A 14,081-nucleotide genomic window follows, 5' to 3' on the forward strand; every position below is an offset into this window, starting at 1 on the left:
ATACAATGTTATATGTCAACTCTATCTCAATAAAGCTGAAAATATTTTTTAAAACAGAAATGAAAAGTTGTTTTTCTTTTTTCATGCAATTGACATTTCTATCTACAGTTAGAATATTTAAATTTAGGAATTCTCGTGAACTTCACTGAATATGGAAAGAATTGGATTACTCCTTTAAGTTACTCAATCAATAATTAATTTCAAACAATTGTGTATTAAGATTGCAGTTTATAAAGTCACTCTGATTTGTAACACCAAGCCCAGCAAAATAATAATAACAAACTTTAGTTTTCGATAAACATAATCAGAGAATCAGTTCCCATTTTCCAACCAATGATGATTGTCAATTGGTTTGCAAAATTATTGGTGTTGGTTTTACTCCAGTAATAGAAATCATGCCAATTTATTAAATTATCATTACTTAAGATCACTTATTGTGCACTTTCTCCAGCTCTAAACATAATTCTCCTCGTGGAACATAGAAAGGATTATCTATGAGTGTGCCCTTCTTTAAGACCTTTTGGTATTTTCACTATTAGATATATACACAGTACTGCCTTACCCTAACTATGTTATTTCAGAGTGTTTTCGTGAGATCCCAGGACAGCAACCCTTCCGAAGTAGACTTATAAACAATTATTGTACATCAATCTTTAATGAAATTCACATAAATGTCACCTCTCTTCATCAAATGTGACCTGAAAACTACTGTGCTTGAAAGCCAAAGGGCTTTTGAGATATTTCAATAATCTTCAAGAAATCAATCTTACATGAAACTGAAGGAAAACATCGAATGTCATTGAGCAATAAAGCTCCATTCTGTCAGTGCCCTACCTCTGAGCAGAAGCCTTAGGATGTTTCTCTTCCAGTTTCCTCAGCAGTGCCACTGTCAGCTGCCCTGTCTCAAGAGAACCTTCTGGCATTGAGTGGGTGTCTGAAGGCTCTCGCAGCTGCTTCAGACCAGGAATACTGGCACTTTTTTGCAGAATCTAAAAAAAATGAAATATAGGAATAATGTAGCTAATTTTCATTGAGCGGAAATATCTAAACTATGTATGCCAAAAATTTAACATTGGACTTTCCATGGTTCCTTCAGTCTTCTTCAAGCAGCCTATAAACCATTTGTATGTGGCTAGAACAAAAGAAGGCCATCCTAAGGAGGTCGTAACAGATGTGTCACCATCTGTTTAATGAAATAATGTTTATATAAATATAAACGTACAAATAGATATTTGTATAATGTGCATGATTTTAAGCATTAATAGCATTCATTTGTGAATTCCTTCTTGCCGCCTGAAAACAAGTTGAACATTTTTCTCTTTTCAGAATACATTTTAGAGTTCTATTTCTGTCTTGCCTCTGGCTCACTACACTGACCTCAGCTGCTAAGCTGCTGCCATGTTCCTGATGAGCTGTGGTCCAGGCGCCATGGTGAAGGTGATACTCTGTCTGGGTCACATCCACTTGAGCATTTAGCTTCTCTAGGTAGGTCAGAACAAACTGAGGATAAGCCTGTCAGAAAGGAAAAAACAAAAAGTAGTACCAGCGTTGTAAGCAACAGCTAAAAGTATATACAACTGGAATGATGGGAGGATGAACTACATTAATACTAAAAAAGGTCTGGCAAATGCACTTTGTACTTTATTGTCAATTTCAGATCAAAATCAAGCCAAGTAACTTTCATATTAAGATCTCTAATTTATTGTTTGATCTGATCAGGTTTAACTAGATTGCTAAATATTAAAGCCATCTTATACATTAATAATAATGGCTAATATTTATTGAGTTATTTCTACATAAAATGATTATTGTAAGCACATTATGTACATGTAATGTGCAGTTGCTCTGTTAATTGGGAATATTCAGTTCTGCTCTAAAAGACAAGAAGACAAATAGGATGGATGAGATTCATTAGCTACGTTAAGCATAAATAACTAAGTTAGTAACCTGAGAAGTGTCAGGCAGAAAGTAAGTAGAGCATGCCTCTGTAAATATAGATAAAACGGGGTAGGAAGATAAAAATTGACATTTAATAGTCATGATTTACTAAGTAATAGGCAAAGCAACAAATATTTATGTTATACTAGATATAAATGAAGCACATGAGAAATACAGTAATCATGAGATCTTTAATTGGCCACCCATTTCCTACTCTCATTCTTAATCCTCTGCTGGATGAAATCTGCAACTGCCCATAGGCTACCTGGGGAGCACAGCTATTGGTCAAGTGCACTTGCAACCAGCTCTTTCCTGGGGCAAGTGTGTGCCATTGCCTCACATATGTTTTTTCTGTTAGGCCCTCTTGCTCAAGTTTCCATTCTGGTCCTTATAACCACATCAGCAGCAGGGAAGGGTGATGCAACAGAGAGAGAGGACATGACAATATTGTGAAGATTCAGGTAATGTAGCCCACCTGCACCATCTCTCTTCCCATGCATTTGACTTTGTGTTTTAAATTGATTTAATAAATCATGATCTGAACATTTTAATTTGGTCTGTGGGCCTTCCTGTTCCATGAGTTCGAGGATAGCCTATCTAGGATCATACTTGGTGGCTACCAGTGCACCAAAGTAATTTCCCACATAACAACATATTTACATTTTAATCCTTACAACAGCCCTTTGAAATAGGTAAGATTATTGTGCCCATTTTAAAGATGAGGAAACAAACACAAGGAGGTTAAGTGACTTGCTCATCCAGCTTGTTTACTAGCCCATAAAGCCTAGATATGTTGACTCAAATATAACATAATCTTTTTTTAAAGTGTAGAGTTAAAGTTTAAAAAAAAATGAGAAGGTGCTCTGTGGATAATTAAGGGGTACAAGAGTCCTTATATTATTCTAGAAAAAGAGATATTAAATTAAATTTTATTTGAAATTTTATATAATTAAATATGCATGTTCTAAAGTTAGATCGCAGTGATGGATGCAAAACCCTGTGAATATACTGAACAATGTTGAATGACACACTTCAAATAGGTAAATTGTGTGGTATGTGAATTACATTTCACTAAAGCTATTTTTTAATGTAAGAGACTCAGAAAAATAGAGAGTATACCTTTTGAACAAGCAGAAGGAAAAAAAGAGGGAGGGAATTCAAAAAAAGTCAGGAAGAAAGATAAAAAATACAAATTAAAAACAGTTTCGCTGAATTAACCAATAAATGACTATCAAAATTTAAAATATGCATTCCCTTTGACTTAACAAACATAGATATACATACACTGTTCATTGCAGCATGGTTCCTACTTGTCTAAATGTGTATCAATAGGGAAACTTTAAAAGATAAAATAAATGTGGATGTCAATATGAAGAGATGGTCACAAAATGTTATTAAATGGAAAAAGGTAGGTTATAAAGTTACATATATATATATATATAACTTATTTATACACACATACATATACACACATAACTAGACTTACTATATTTTATTATATACTATATATAATTAATCAAATTAATGATAATCTTTTGAGGAATAAGAGAGATACTTTTGCTTATTCAGTTCTGAATTATTGGAGGTTTTTTTCACAATTAACATTACTACTTTCAATTATTTAAATGTGAACCATACTATACTTGTAAAAATAAGCATAATTTCTGAGAATATATTAAAAAACCTGCTATTAGTGAATAATTGGGAAATAAGATTAAAGTTTGAGAGAAGACTTCACTTTTCATTAGTATACTTTTTAAATATTAATTTTCATCATGTGCATTTATAAGTTTTATTTTAAAATACTTTTTAAAAAGGCCCAATTTAAAATAGCATCTTTACTATATATACTAGTCAAATAATCTTGGAAAGAGATTTTTGAATCACTAAGCTAATCCAAAGACATTAGCAAAAAGAAGTTTTATCTAAAAAAGATGTTTCTCCATTTACTTGAAACTTACGTCATATCTATTTCATTACATTATTTTTTCTTACGTCAGTTCTTACTGTATTAGAAATGCTCAAGACAATTTGGCTAAAGTGAATATGATGGGCAAAGAAAAATAGATTATTTTACATTGGTTCTACAGTAAAACATCAAAGCCAAAATTCAGCAACAAAGATCACAAAAATTTCAATATGAGTGGAAACATGAGTCGTGGGATATAATATTAAATATGTTCCAAAATATCAGCTCATTAAAAGAATCAATTTATAAAAAGCAAAGTGAACAATAAACTTATTCTGAGGCAGTAAGTGCAAGTGGTATCACTCTGATTCTGGCAATTATAAAAGCTTCATATTCTTTTTTTCTTTTTTCATCATCCTATTTATATTCAGCCTCTCTTCTTTTTTTTTCTTTTTTTTTTGTAAACCCCTTATATTCTGATGGTAGTTTCATGTTTCACATCCTTTAACAGAGGTTAAGACACTTTATGTAAGTTTCCTTCTAAGGTTTATTTACCTCTTATTGGAAAGAAGGTATACCTGGAACATGGGAAACTTCAATATATATTCAATAAGATGGATGAGGAAGGGCCCAAAAAATAGAGCTATGGGGTGTCTGGACATTCTGATAGACACAGCAGAAGTAGAGACCAAAAGAAGAAAAAAAAATAGTCATGGGCTTTGCTTTCTTGAGTTGACAGTCTAGTAAAAGTGGCAGATGTACACAAATAACACCATGCATTTGGAGACATTTACAAACTGTTCTTTCATTTCCCCTTTGGAATCATTCTAAACCCAACGTGATGGCTATTCTAACATTTCCCCTTTGGAATCATTCTAAACCCAAGGTGATGGCTATTCCAACATTTTGATGCCATAGTTCTTTACTACCCTCTACTCCATGACCAACTTACCTTGATCTGTATCCATGCACCTTACAAGTTCAATCATCAGACCACCAATATAAACAACTCCATCCTCCAAAATCTGGAATTCTAATCTTTTTGTCTAGGGAGTCAACACCCTAATCTTTTGACTTTTCCTCCCTTGTAGTGCATCTGCACATCACCCTAAATTGACTTCTAATGTCTTAACCCTCATTACTTTCCAAGTCTATCAGACCTTTAGGCTTCATTGCATTCTTTTCCTTCTAATCCACTTTTTACCATCATAAATTTTTAACAAAATACATCTTTAATTATATCATTCCTACTTAAAAAAAACTTTAAGTAATACCCCCAGAACATATTGATTAATAACATCCTACAGTCCTATTCTGGTTTCAAATTCCAGAGGTGCTATTTATCAGCTTTCTGATTTTAAGTTCCACTTCCTTGAGGGAGAAGTGTTCTATTGAAGACTGGGTAAGAACTTGCTCAGGATTTCATACTAACCAAATTTGCCCTCAGGGTACAATGGCAACTCTGGTTGCCAAAAAGGATCCCATCCATTTACGAGATTTTTTTTCAGTGTAATAGATCTAGGGAATCATCTTCATCACTCCCAAGATGTTTCCTCCACGTACATCAAAAAGGCCACACATTTGACCTAACATGGGGCCCCAGAGAAGTATTTATCTCCTCATGGGAAATACAGCAAGCAGGTCACCAGAATATTACCTGGAATGTTTTAAACTCTATCTCCTCTTGGTCAGTACATGATCAGGCATATTTTTGAAAAGTGCTTCTTTTTTTTCCCTGATTATACATGCTTTCTATGGGAAAATTTAGAAAACATAGAAAAACTCAAAGAAAATAATTATGCATCCTCCTACCACCTGTTCTATGTATAAACTTTCAGTTTTGTTTCTACACACACACACACACCTTTGACACACTATAAATAAATAATATTGTTTTCTTACCTGATTTTTCTCAAATTATAACATTAGCATATTCCTCTATCAGAAATTATTCCACATTATTTGCAATGCCAATATAGTATCGATACTAAAGACATACCATAATATATTTATACAACCTTACTGCTAATTACTTAGCCTGTGTTCAATTTTCACTGTTATAAACAATGCTCTAATGAAAATCCTGAAAGATACATTATGGTACATTACCATTGATTGATTCCTTGGGTTAAGTTGCTGTAAGTGGAATTTCTGAATCAAAAAGAATATGTATATTTTACAGATTTTGATAAATATTGCCAAACTGACCTTCAGAAATATTGTACCAGTCTCCTCAATGGCCCCCAATGTTCCCTGCCTCCTGATATCCCCATCTTTATGAAGTCTCCTCCCACATCATACCAGCATAGGCCTATGTGATTAGTGAGGATACTGTAAGTAATATTATATCACTTTTGAGATTAGGTTATGAAAACAGTGTGGCTTCCGTTTCATTCTCTTCCTCTCTTGCTCTCTTGGATCACTAGCTCAAGTTGTGAGTAGCAATGTGGAGAAGCCCATATGCCAAGGAACTGAATCCTCTGGACAATGTAAGTGTGCTTAGAAGCAGATCTTCCAGTCTAGTCAAGCCTCAGATGACTGCAGCCTCCATTGACACCTTCACTGCAGCCTCGTGAGAGACTATGGGTTAGAAGTATCCAGCTAAACCATTCAGATTCCTGGCCCACAGAAATTGAGAGATAATAAATGTTTGATGTTTCAAACAAAGCATAAATACAAAACAAAAATAGACTCATAGACATAGAATACAAACTTGTGGTTGCCAAGGGGGTGGAGAGTGGGAAGGGATAGACTGGGATTTCAAAATTGTAGAATAGATAAACTAGATTATACTGTATAGCACAGGGAAATATATACAAGATCTTATGGTGGCTCACAGAGAAAAAAATGTGACAATGAATATATATATGTTCATGTATAACTGAAAAATTGTGCTCTACATTGGAATTTGACAGAACATTGTAAAATGATTATAAATCAATAAAAGATGTTTAAAATAAATAAATAATTGTTTGTTGTTTTAGGGTACTATGCGGGTAATTTGTTACACAGCAACACTTAACTAATACCAATAAAATACAAAAAAGGAATGAGTATGTTTGTTTTCTTACATCTTCATCAACATTGGATATTCCTAGTTTTATATCTCCCTGTATTTACTAGGGAGAAAATATGATCTCATTGTTTTACATTTATTTAATTCCTAGTGAAGCTGAACTTTTTATTTGGCTTGGCTATTTTAATACTTCTCCTGTTATATAGTTCCTTTGCCCATTTTTCTATTGCAGTATTTATCTTTTTCCATTGCTATATCAAGCTTATTATGTAAGTATTATACCATTCTTTGACATTTATACTACAAAGATTTTTTCCCTATTTGTCATATTTTCCTACTCACGTTTGCTTATGCTATTTTAGATTTAGAAGGTTTTAAATTTTTTATATACTCAAAGCCATTAGTCTTCTCCTTTATGGATTCTATATTTGTCTGCATGCACATAAAGATGTCTATTCACCACTACTCTGGGTTAGATGCTTTAATGCATGCTTTCTTCTAGACATTTTATGGTTCCATGTTTAAGTTAACTTAGTTGAAACTGGTGAACCATATAAAAAAAGTAATCTAACTGTATCCTTTCGCAAATGAATAGAGAAATGGTTAACTTTAAAAACAAAGCAAAAGAAAAAACTTCTCCTAGTAAACACAATATAACAAAATGCAACACTATATTAAATTTGTTCATTATTATTATTATTAATAGCTGGAAATGATCATTTAGCCAGAATTGATATGACAGTATCTACTGATAGGCCAGAATCTGTGCCAAATACTCAAAATACTAGTATTAATAGCTCCATTTTGTCCAGGTATGGAGACAAATAATATGAACCTTGGAAAGGTTAAATGATCTGCCTAAGGCCACAAAGCAAATAAGTAATGGAGCCAGGATTAGTTATTAATATCCTAAAGTAGTAATTCTGTCTTTTTTAAGTGAATGGATGAGCTCCATTTATGATCCAGCTGCAAATAATTATCAAATTATCCTCCACTTTAGCCTTAACTAGATGGATACACTTTTGGATATGACTAAATTTAGATCTAATCAAAATTTCTAAACCTCTAAAAGAATGAAATGCCTCATTAATAAATAGTTTTGTTACATGAATCTAGAATAACTGTAATTAAAAAACCCAGCAATCATGTTTGTGAGTGGAACGTTAAAAATTTTAGAATAAAATTCTCTTAAAATAATTTGTGTTTGAAACACAAAAGTATGCATTATCTGCTAGCTATCAATATTAGTGTTTTAAAAAATTAGAAAATTATAAGTTGCAAGAAAAGGAGAGGTAAAAAAGACAGCAGAGTAGAAGTGGATCTTTAGGGATCTGAATTTTGAGAGACAGGAATACACTTAAACCTTGATCCTGCTCTTCTGTGTCTGCTGGTGGGATGGGTGACACTTATTTAAGACAGAATTATGTTCTTGGGCAATAGGAGTCAGCTTCATTCAGGTATGTCTCAGAGTGAAGTCTTCATGAGCAGGTTCAGGCCAAAGAGATGGAAGGATATTCTGGTACAGCCTCAAATTTCCACTTTTCATTTTTACCAAGATGTACAAGCTTTGGTCTTTCTGTGACTCCCTCTTCAACAACCTAAAGCCTCACTCTGAGTGAGTAATATAGCGGAGTCAGAAATGAGTTAAGGGAAAGGTGAGATGAATCTCCAAATGAAATTAGATAAAGGTAACTTTTAAAATGCTTTGACATTTGGTGACTGTCAAAGTTCCTGCTTAGGAACAGAGCTGAAAGTGTATGGTCCTGGCTGAGTTAGTAAATGTGGCTGGGATATTACCAAGCGTGTCAACAAATAATTACTCGGGGAAATGCTGTTACATTAATTTTTAAATTTAAGTTATATCAAACGCTATAAACTTTTTAAATTATGCAAGTTGCCATAGAATAAATAGCTCAATTATGTAATTCTAGAGAGAAATGAAAGAACTATGCTTATTAGTCAGGGTCCAAAAAGGAGACAGGACCCACACAGTAATTTGAACAAGAAAATTTAATATAAACTATCAAAAACAGAATTATAGTGACAGGAAATCTATTAGTAAGGGTTAAACAGAACACTGAAGAATATATGAACAGCAGACATAGGAAGCAACCAGTACTCCAAGGCCTGAGATAGAATGCCCAAGGAAGAGGCCCCAACGCTGAGATCCAGACCACACTGAGGGCACAGCTGTGGCTCACTGGATTTTGAAGAGGTCCCTGAGGCAGCGCACCAGCAGGATTCACTGTAAATATGCCTTTGGAGCGCCAGAGGAACCCATCCACAGGGAAGTGCCTAGTTGGTGACATTCCACGAAAGAGCCACTCACAAGGAATATGCTTAAGGAAACCATTCACAAGAAGGTGCCTAGCTGGTGACATACCACAAAAGAGCCACTCACAAGGAATATGCTTAAGGAAACCATTCACAAGAAGGTGCCCACTGGCAGTACTCTGCTGTGAAGCTGCCCAAGGCAGGTGCCAGGCAATGAATGGTAGATCTGGCACTGTAAGGGGACAAGTCAGTAACTGCCATGCTGTGTGTTATAGTTTGAAATATGCACTCCCTGCCCTGCAGGTACATTGAGGTCCTAACTCTTGGTACCTGTAAATGTGACTTTATTTGGAAGTAAGATCTCTGCAGATGTAATCAAATTAGTATTAGGTCATTAGGGTGGGCTCTAATCCAATATGACTGATGTCCTTATTAGAAAAGAGAAATGTGAATGCAGACACACACACACAGAGGACAATGCCAGGTAAAGACTCAAGACACAGAGGGGGATGGCCATGTGAAGATGGGGGCAGAGACTGGAATTATGCTGCCACAAGCCAAGGAATGTCCAGACTACCAGAAGATGGAAAAGCAAGGAAGGATCCTCCCCTAAAGGATTCAGATGGAGCACAGAACTGCCTTGATTTCAGACTTCTAGCTTCCAAAACTGTGAGAGAATAAATTTCTGTTGTTTTAAGTTACCCAGTTTATGGTACTTTTTATAGCAGCCCTGAGAAATTAATACATTATGTATTTTCAGTTTACTCATCTGAGTAACTTAGCATTTCTGAAATCATGATGGTAGGGTTCTGAAGCAAACACTGACAGATACCATGTGATTAATCTAATTTTTGCCTTTCTTAAATCTAAATGATAGATTAATATTCAATTTAGACTTGGAATCACAGAACAGGAAGGAAATATTGAGAACTCAAGACCAATCTCCTCATTTTATTAAAGCAAACCTTTTTTTAATTGAAGAATAGTTGACTTACAATGTTACATTAGTTTCAGGTGTACAACACAGTAATTATAAATACAATAGACATATAAGAGAATACATAAATCGTAAGTGTACAGTTCAATCTATTTCCACATAGTGAATCCCTGTTTAACTAATCACCTAGGTCAAGAAAGGGAACATCACAACACACCTAAGTGCCCCTAATGATTCCTTTTAGTAGCTAACCTCTTCCAGCTACATCCACTCCCCTGACTTACAACACGACAGACTTGTTGCTTTCCTTGGCAATTAAAGTTAAATAACTGCAGTCATGCATTGTATATTCTCCTGGTTTCTTTTGTTCACCATTATATTTATGAGACTCATATATATTGTTATGTGTAACTGTGGTTTGTCCACTGGCATTGCTACCCTCCAAGGTCTGAAAACCATGGCCCATGAGCCAAATCTGACCAACCATCTATTTCTATAAATAAAGTTTTATGGAAACACAGCCACACATTGCCTATGGCTGCTTTCATGCTACAAAGGCAGAGTTGAGAAATTGAAATAGAGATCATATCACTCACAAAGATCCAAATATTTTGTATCTGGACCTTGACAGAAGTTTTTAATCTCTGCTAATGGTAGTCCATTGAATATATATACCACAATTTATTTATCCATTCTACCGCTGATAAGCATTTGAGTAATTCCCACACTGAGGCTACTATGATTAGTGCTGTTATGAACACGTTATTAAGTATACTTTCCTTATGATATGTAAGTATTTCTGTTTAGCATTAAATGAGTAGGGTAATTACTGAGCTGTATAAACATGCTCAACTTTAGCAGATACTGCCAGTTTTCCGAAGTGCCAATCTCTTCATTTTAACAAATAGGAAAACTGATGTAGATGTCAAAATGATATCTGCACTCCCATGTTTATTGCAATGTTACTCACAGTAGCCAAAATATTAAAGCAACCTAGGTGTCCATCAATGGATGATAGGATAAAGAAGAAAACATAGGCAGTACACTATTAGACACTGGTGTTAGCAATATTTTTGGATATGTCCCCTCAGGTGAGGGAAACAAAAGCAAGACTAAACTAAACTGAAAAGCTTTTGCACAGCAAAAAAAAAAAAAATCAACAAACTGAAAAAAGCTACTGAAAGGGAGAAGATACCTGAAAATGATACATCAAATAAGTGGTTAATACCCAAAATTATATATAAAGAACTGACAGAATTAAAAAAACACAGATAATTCAATTAAAAAATGGGCAGAGGACCTGAATAGACATTTTTCAAAGAAGACATACAGATGGCCAACAGATACATAAAAAGATATTCAACATCACTAATCATCAGGTAAATGCAAATAAAAACCACAATAAGGTATCACCCACATTTGTCAGAATGGCTATTATCAAAAAGACAACAAAAAACTAGTGTTGATGAGGATGTAGAGAAAAGGGTACCTTCATGCACTGTTGACGGGAATGTAAATTGGTGCAACCACTATGGAAAACAGTATGGAGTTTCCTCACAAAATTAAAAATAGAACTACCATATGATCTGGGAATTCCACTTCCAGGTATTTTTCCAAAGAAAACAAAACCACTAATTCAAAAACATATATGTATCCCTATGCTCACAGCAGCATTATTCACAATAGCCAAGGTATGGAAGCAATCTAAGTGTCCATCAACAGACAGACAAATGGATAAAGATGCGGTATACACACACATACACACACACACAGAGTAAAATTACTCACCCATAAAAAGAAGGAAATCTTGCCCCTTGTGACAACATGGATGTACATAGAGAATATTATGCTAAGTGAAATAATTCATACAGAGAAAGTCAAATACCATATGATTTCACTTATATATGCTACCTATAAAACAAAACAAATGAACAAGCATAACAAAAAGAAACAGAGTCATAGATACAGAGAACAAACAAGCGTTTGCTGAGGGGAGGGGAGTGGGAGAATGAGTGAAGTAGATGAGGAACAGGTACAAACTTCCAGTTATAAAATAAATGAGTTATGGGTATGAAATGTACAGTGTGGGGAATATAGTCAATAATAATATCTCTGCATGGTGACAGATGGTAACTAGACTTATCGTGGTGATTATTTTGTATAAAAATATTGAATCAGTATGTTCTGCATCAGGAATTAACGTAGGGTTAGTGCATTAAACTTCAAAAACAAACAAATTCAGAAAAAAAGACTGGAGTTGTGGTTACCAGAAGCGGCAGGTGAGGGAAGGGAGAAATCGAATGAAGGTAGCCAAAAGGCACACACTTCCAGTTATATGGTAAGTGAGTACTAGGGATGTAACGTACAATATGATAAATATAATTAACACTAATATTTCTTATATATGAAACTTGTTAAGAGAGTGGATCCTGAAATTTCTAATCACAAGGAAAAAAATTTTTTCTTTTTTTTTGTATCTATGTGAGATGATGGATATTCACTAAACTTATTGGGATTGTCATTTCATGATGTATATAAATCAAACCAGTATATTGTACATCTTAAACTTATACACTGCTATATGTCAACTATAACTTAATAAAACTGAAAGGAAAACAAAATACCATTTATGGCCTATCAGAAAAAAAATGTGATTATATGTATATACTTACATACATACACAACAATGGAATATTGTTAAAGAAAAAAGGAAATTTTGCCCTGAAGGGCATTATGCTAAGTGAGATAAGTCAGACAAAGAAAGACAAATACTGTATGGTATTACTTATATGTGGAATCTAAAAAAGCAGAACTCATAGAGACAGAAGATTGGTGGTTACTAAGGGCTGGGAGGTAGGGGTAACTGTATTGCAATATATTAATATAACAAATCAACACGTTGTATGCCTTGAGCTTACACAGTGCTATATGTCAATTACAGTCAATAAATTATAAATTATAGTCAATGTATTTAAATATAAATTTAAAAAATAATAAATTAATTTTAAAATTAGAAGAAAGAAAGAAAACTGGCAGTCTAAAATGCTAAGTTGTATCATACCAATGGATTGGAGAGAATTGTATTTGGCTTTTAAAATTTATTTTAAGTCAAGCAAAACCTCAGAGGACACTGTTGAGTTAAACTGAGTTACATTCTAAACTTCTAGGCAGAGTGAAATCATTTGTGCAGAAAAAGCATTTCTTGTTCTCAACAATAGACAGTACATTTTATAAGAATCTGGAAATAGAAAAAGTTAGGAACAAAAGCCGTGGCTTTTAAAGTCCTTACCTTAGAATAAATGCAGCCGTCAGTTCCAAACACCCACTTCTGAGAATCATCTTCTTTATGTCTGTAATGAAAATGTAATTTAAAGATTGACAACTTTTCTCCACAATGAAACATTTTGTAGGTTTCAAATAAAAGGAACATTTTCCACACAGCCTGGCAGGGCGACTGCACAGACGCTACCAAGGATCCTACCATTCCACTGCCATCACTGCTACCTCAACAGCTAAAGCCCTTCCTAAGACAATCAATTTCTTTGGTACCCAATCAATTTCTCTGGGGTGTGTGAGTGTGTGTATGTGTGCATGTATGTGTATTACCAATGGCAACAGTAATTAAGAATTTTAGAGAATAATTAGAATCAATTAAAACACTATAGAAATTTCTGCCCTCCAAAATAATCATCTGTGAGACAGAAAGGAGTCTTAAGTATAAGGGATTAAGAGGATGGGAAAGAAAAAGACACCACGGAAAATTAGGAACCTCAGGCACCTGTTTCTGAAACAACCAGAAAATTTCATTAAGAAATATCAGATTTTCTGAGCTAAGTCTGAGTAAGAAAGAAAAACTAAAATGTAATGAGGCTAATCATGCCTATATTAACTAATCATGTATTCATTAATATTTAGAAACTTTACAGAGATAGGACAAATGAATTAGTCAAGTGTAGTGGGATGTTAAGCAAACTTTTCTTACTGCCTCTGAGTTTTGACAGAAGTCT

General features: G+C 34.1%; 1 protein-coding gene across 6 annotated transcripts in view; it reads right to left on the minus strand.

Moving 5' to 3' along the window:
* DCDC1 (doublecortin domain containing 1) overlaps positions 1-14,081 on the minus strand; it is a 382,148-nt gene that overhangs the window by 141,627 nt on the left and 226,440 nt on the right. For all 6 annotated transcript variants that reach the window (XM_072969711.1, XM_072969714.1, XM_072969715.1 and 3 more), the window contains exons 17-19: positions 13,364-13,424; positions 1,378-1,512; positions 835-989 (exon numbers count right to left, since the gene is read on the minus strand). In XM_072969711.1, the coding sequence (XP_072825812.1) occupies positions 835-989; positions 1,378-1,512; positions 13,364-13,424 (351 nt within the window). The remainder of the gene's footprint in view (positions 1-834; positions 990-1,377; positions 1,513-13,363; positions 13,425-14,081) is intronic.

The sequence above is a fragment of the Vicugna pacos genome, chromosome 10 (assembly GCF_048564905.1).
Source record: "Vicugna pacos chromosome 10, VicPac4, whole genome shotgun sequence".
Classification (NCBI taxonomy): Eukaryota; Metazoa; Chordata; class Mammalia; order Artiodactyla; family Camelidae; genus Vicugna; species Vicugna pacos.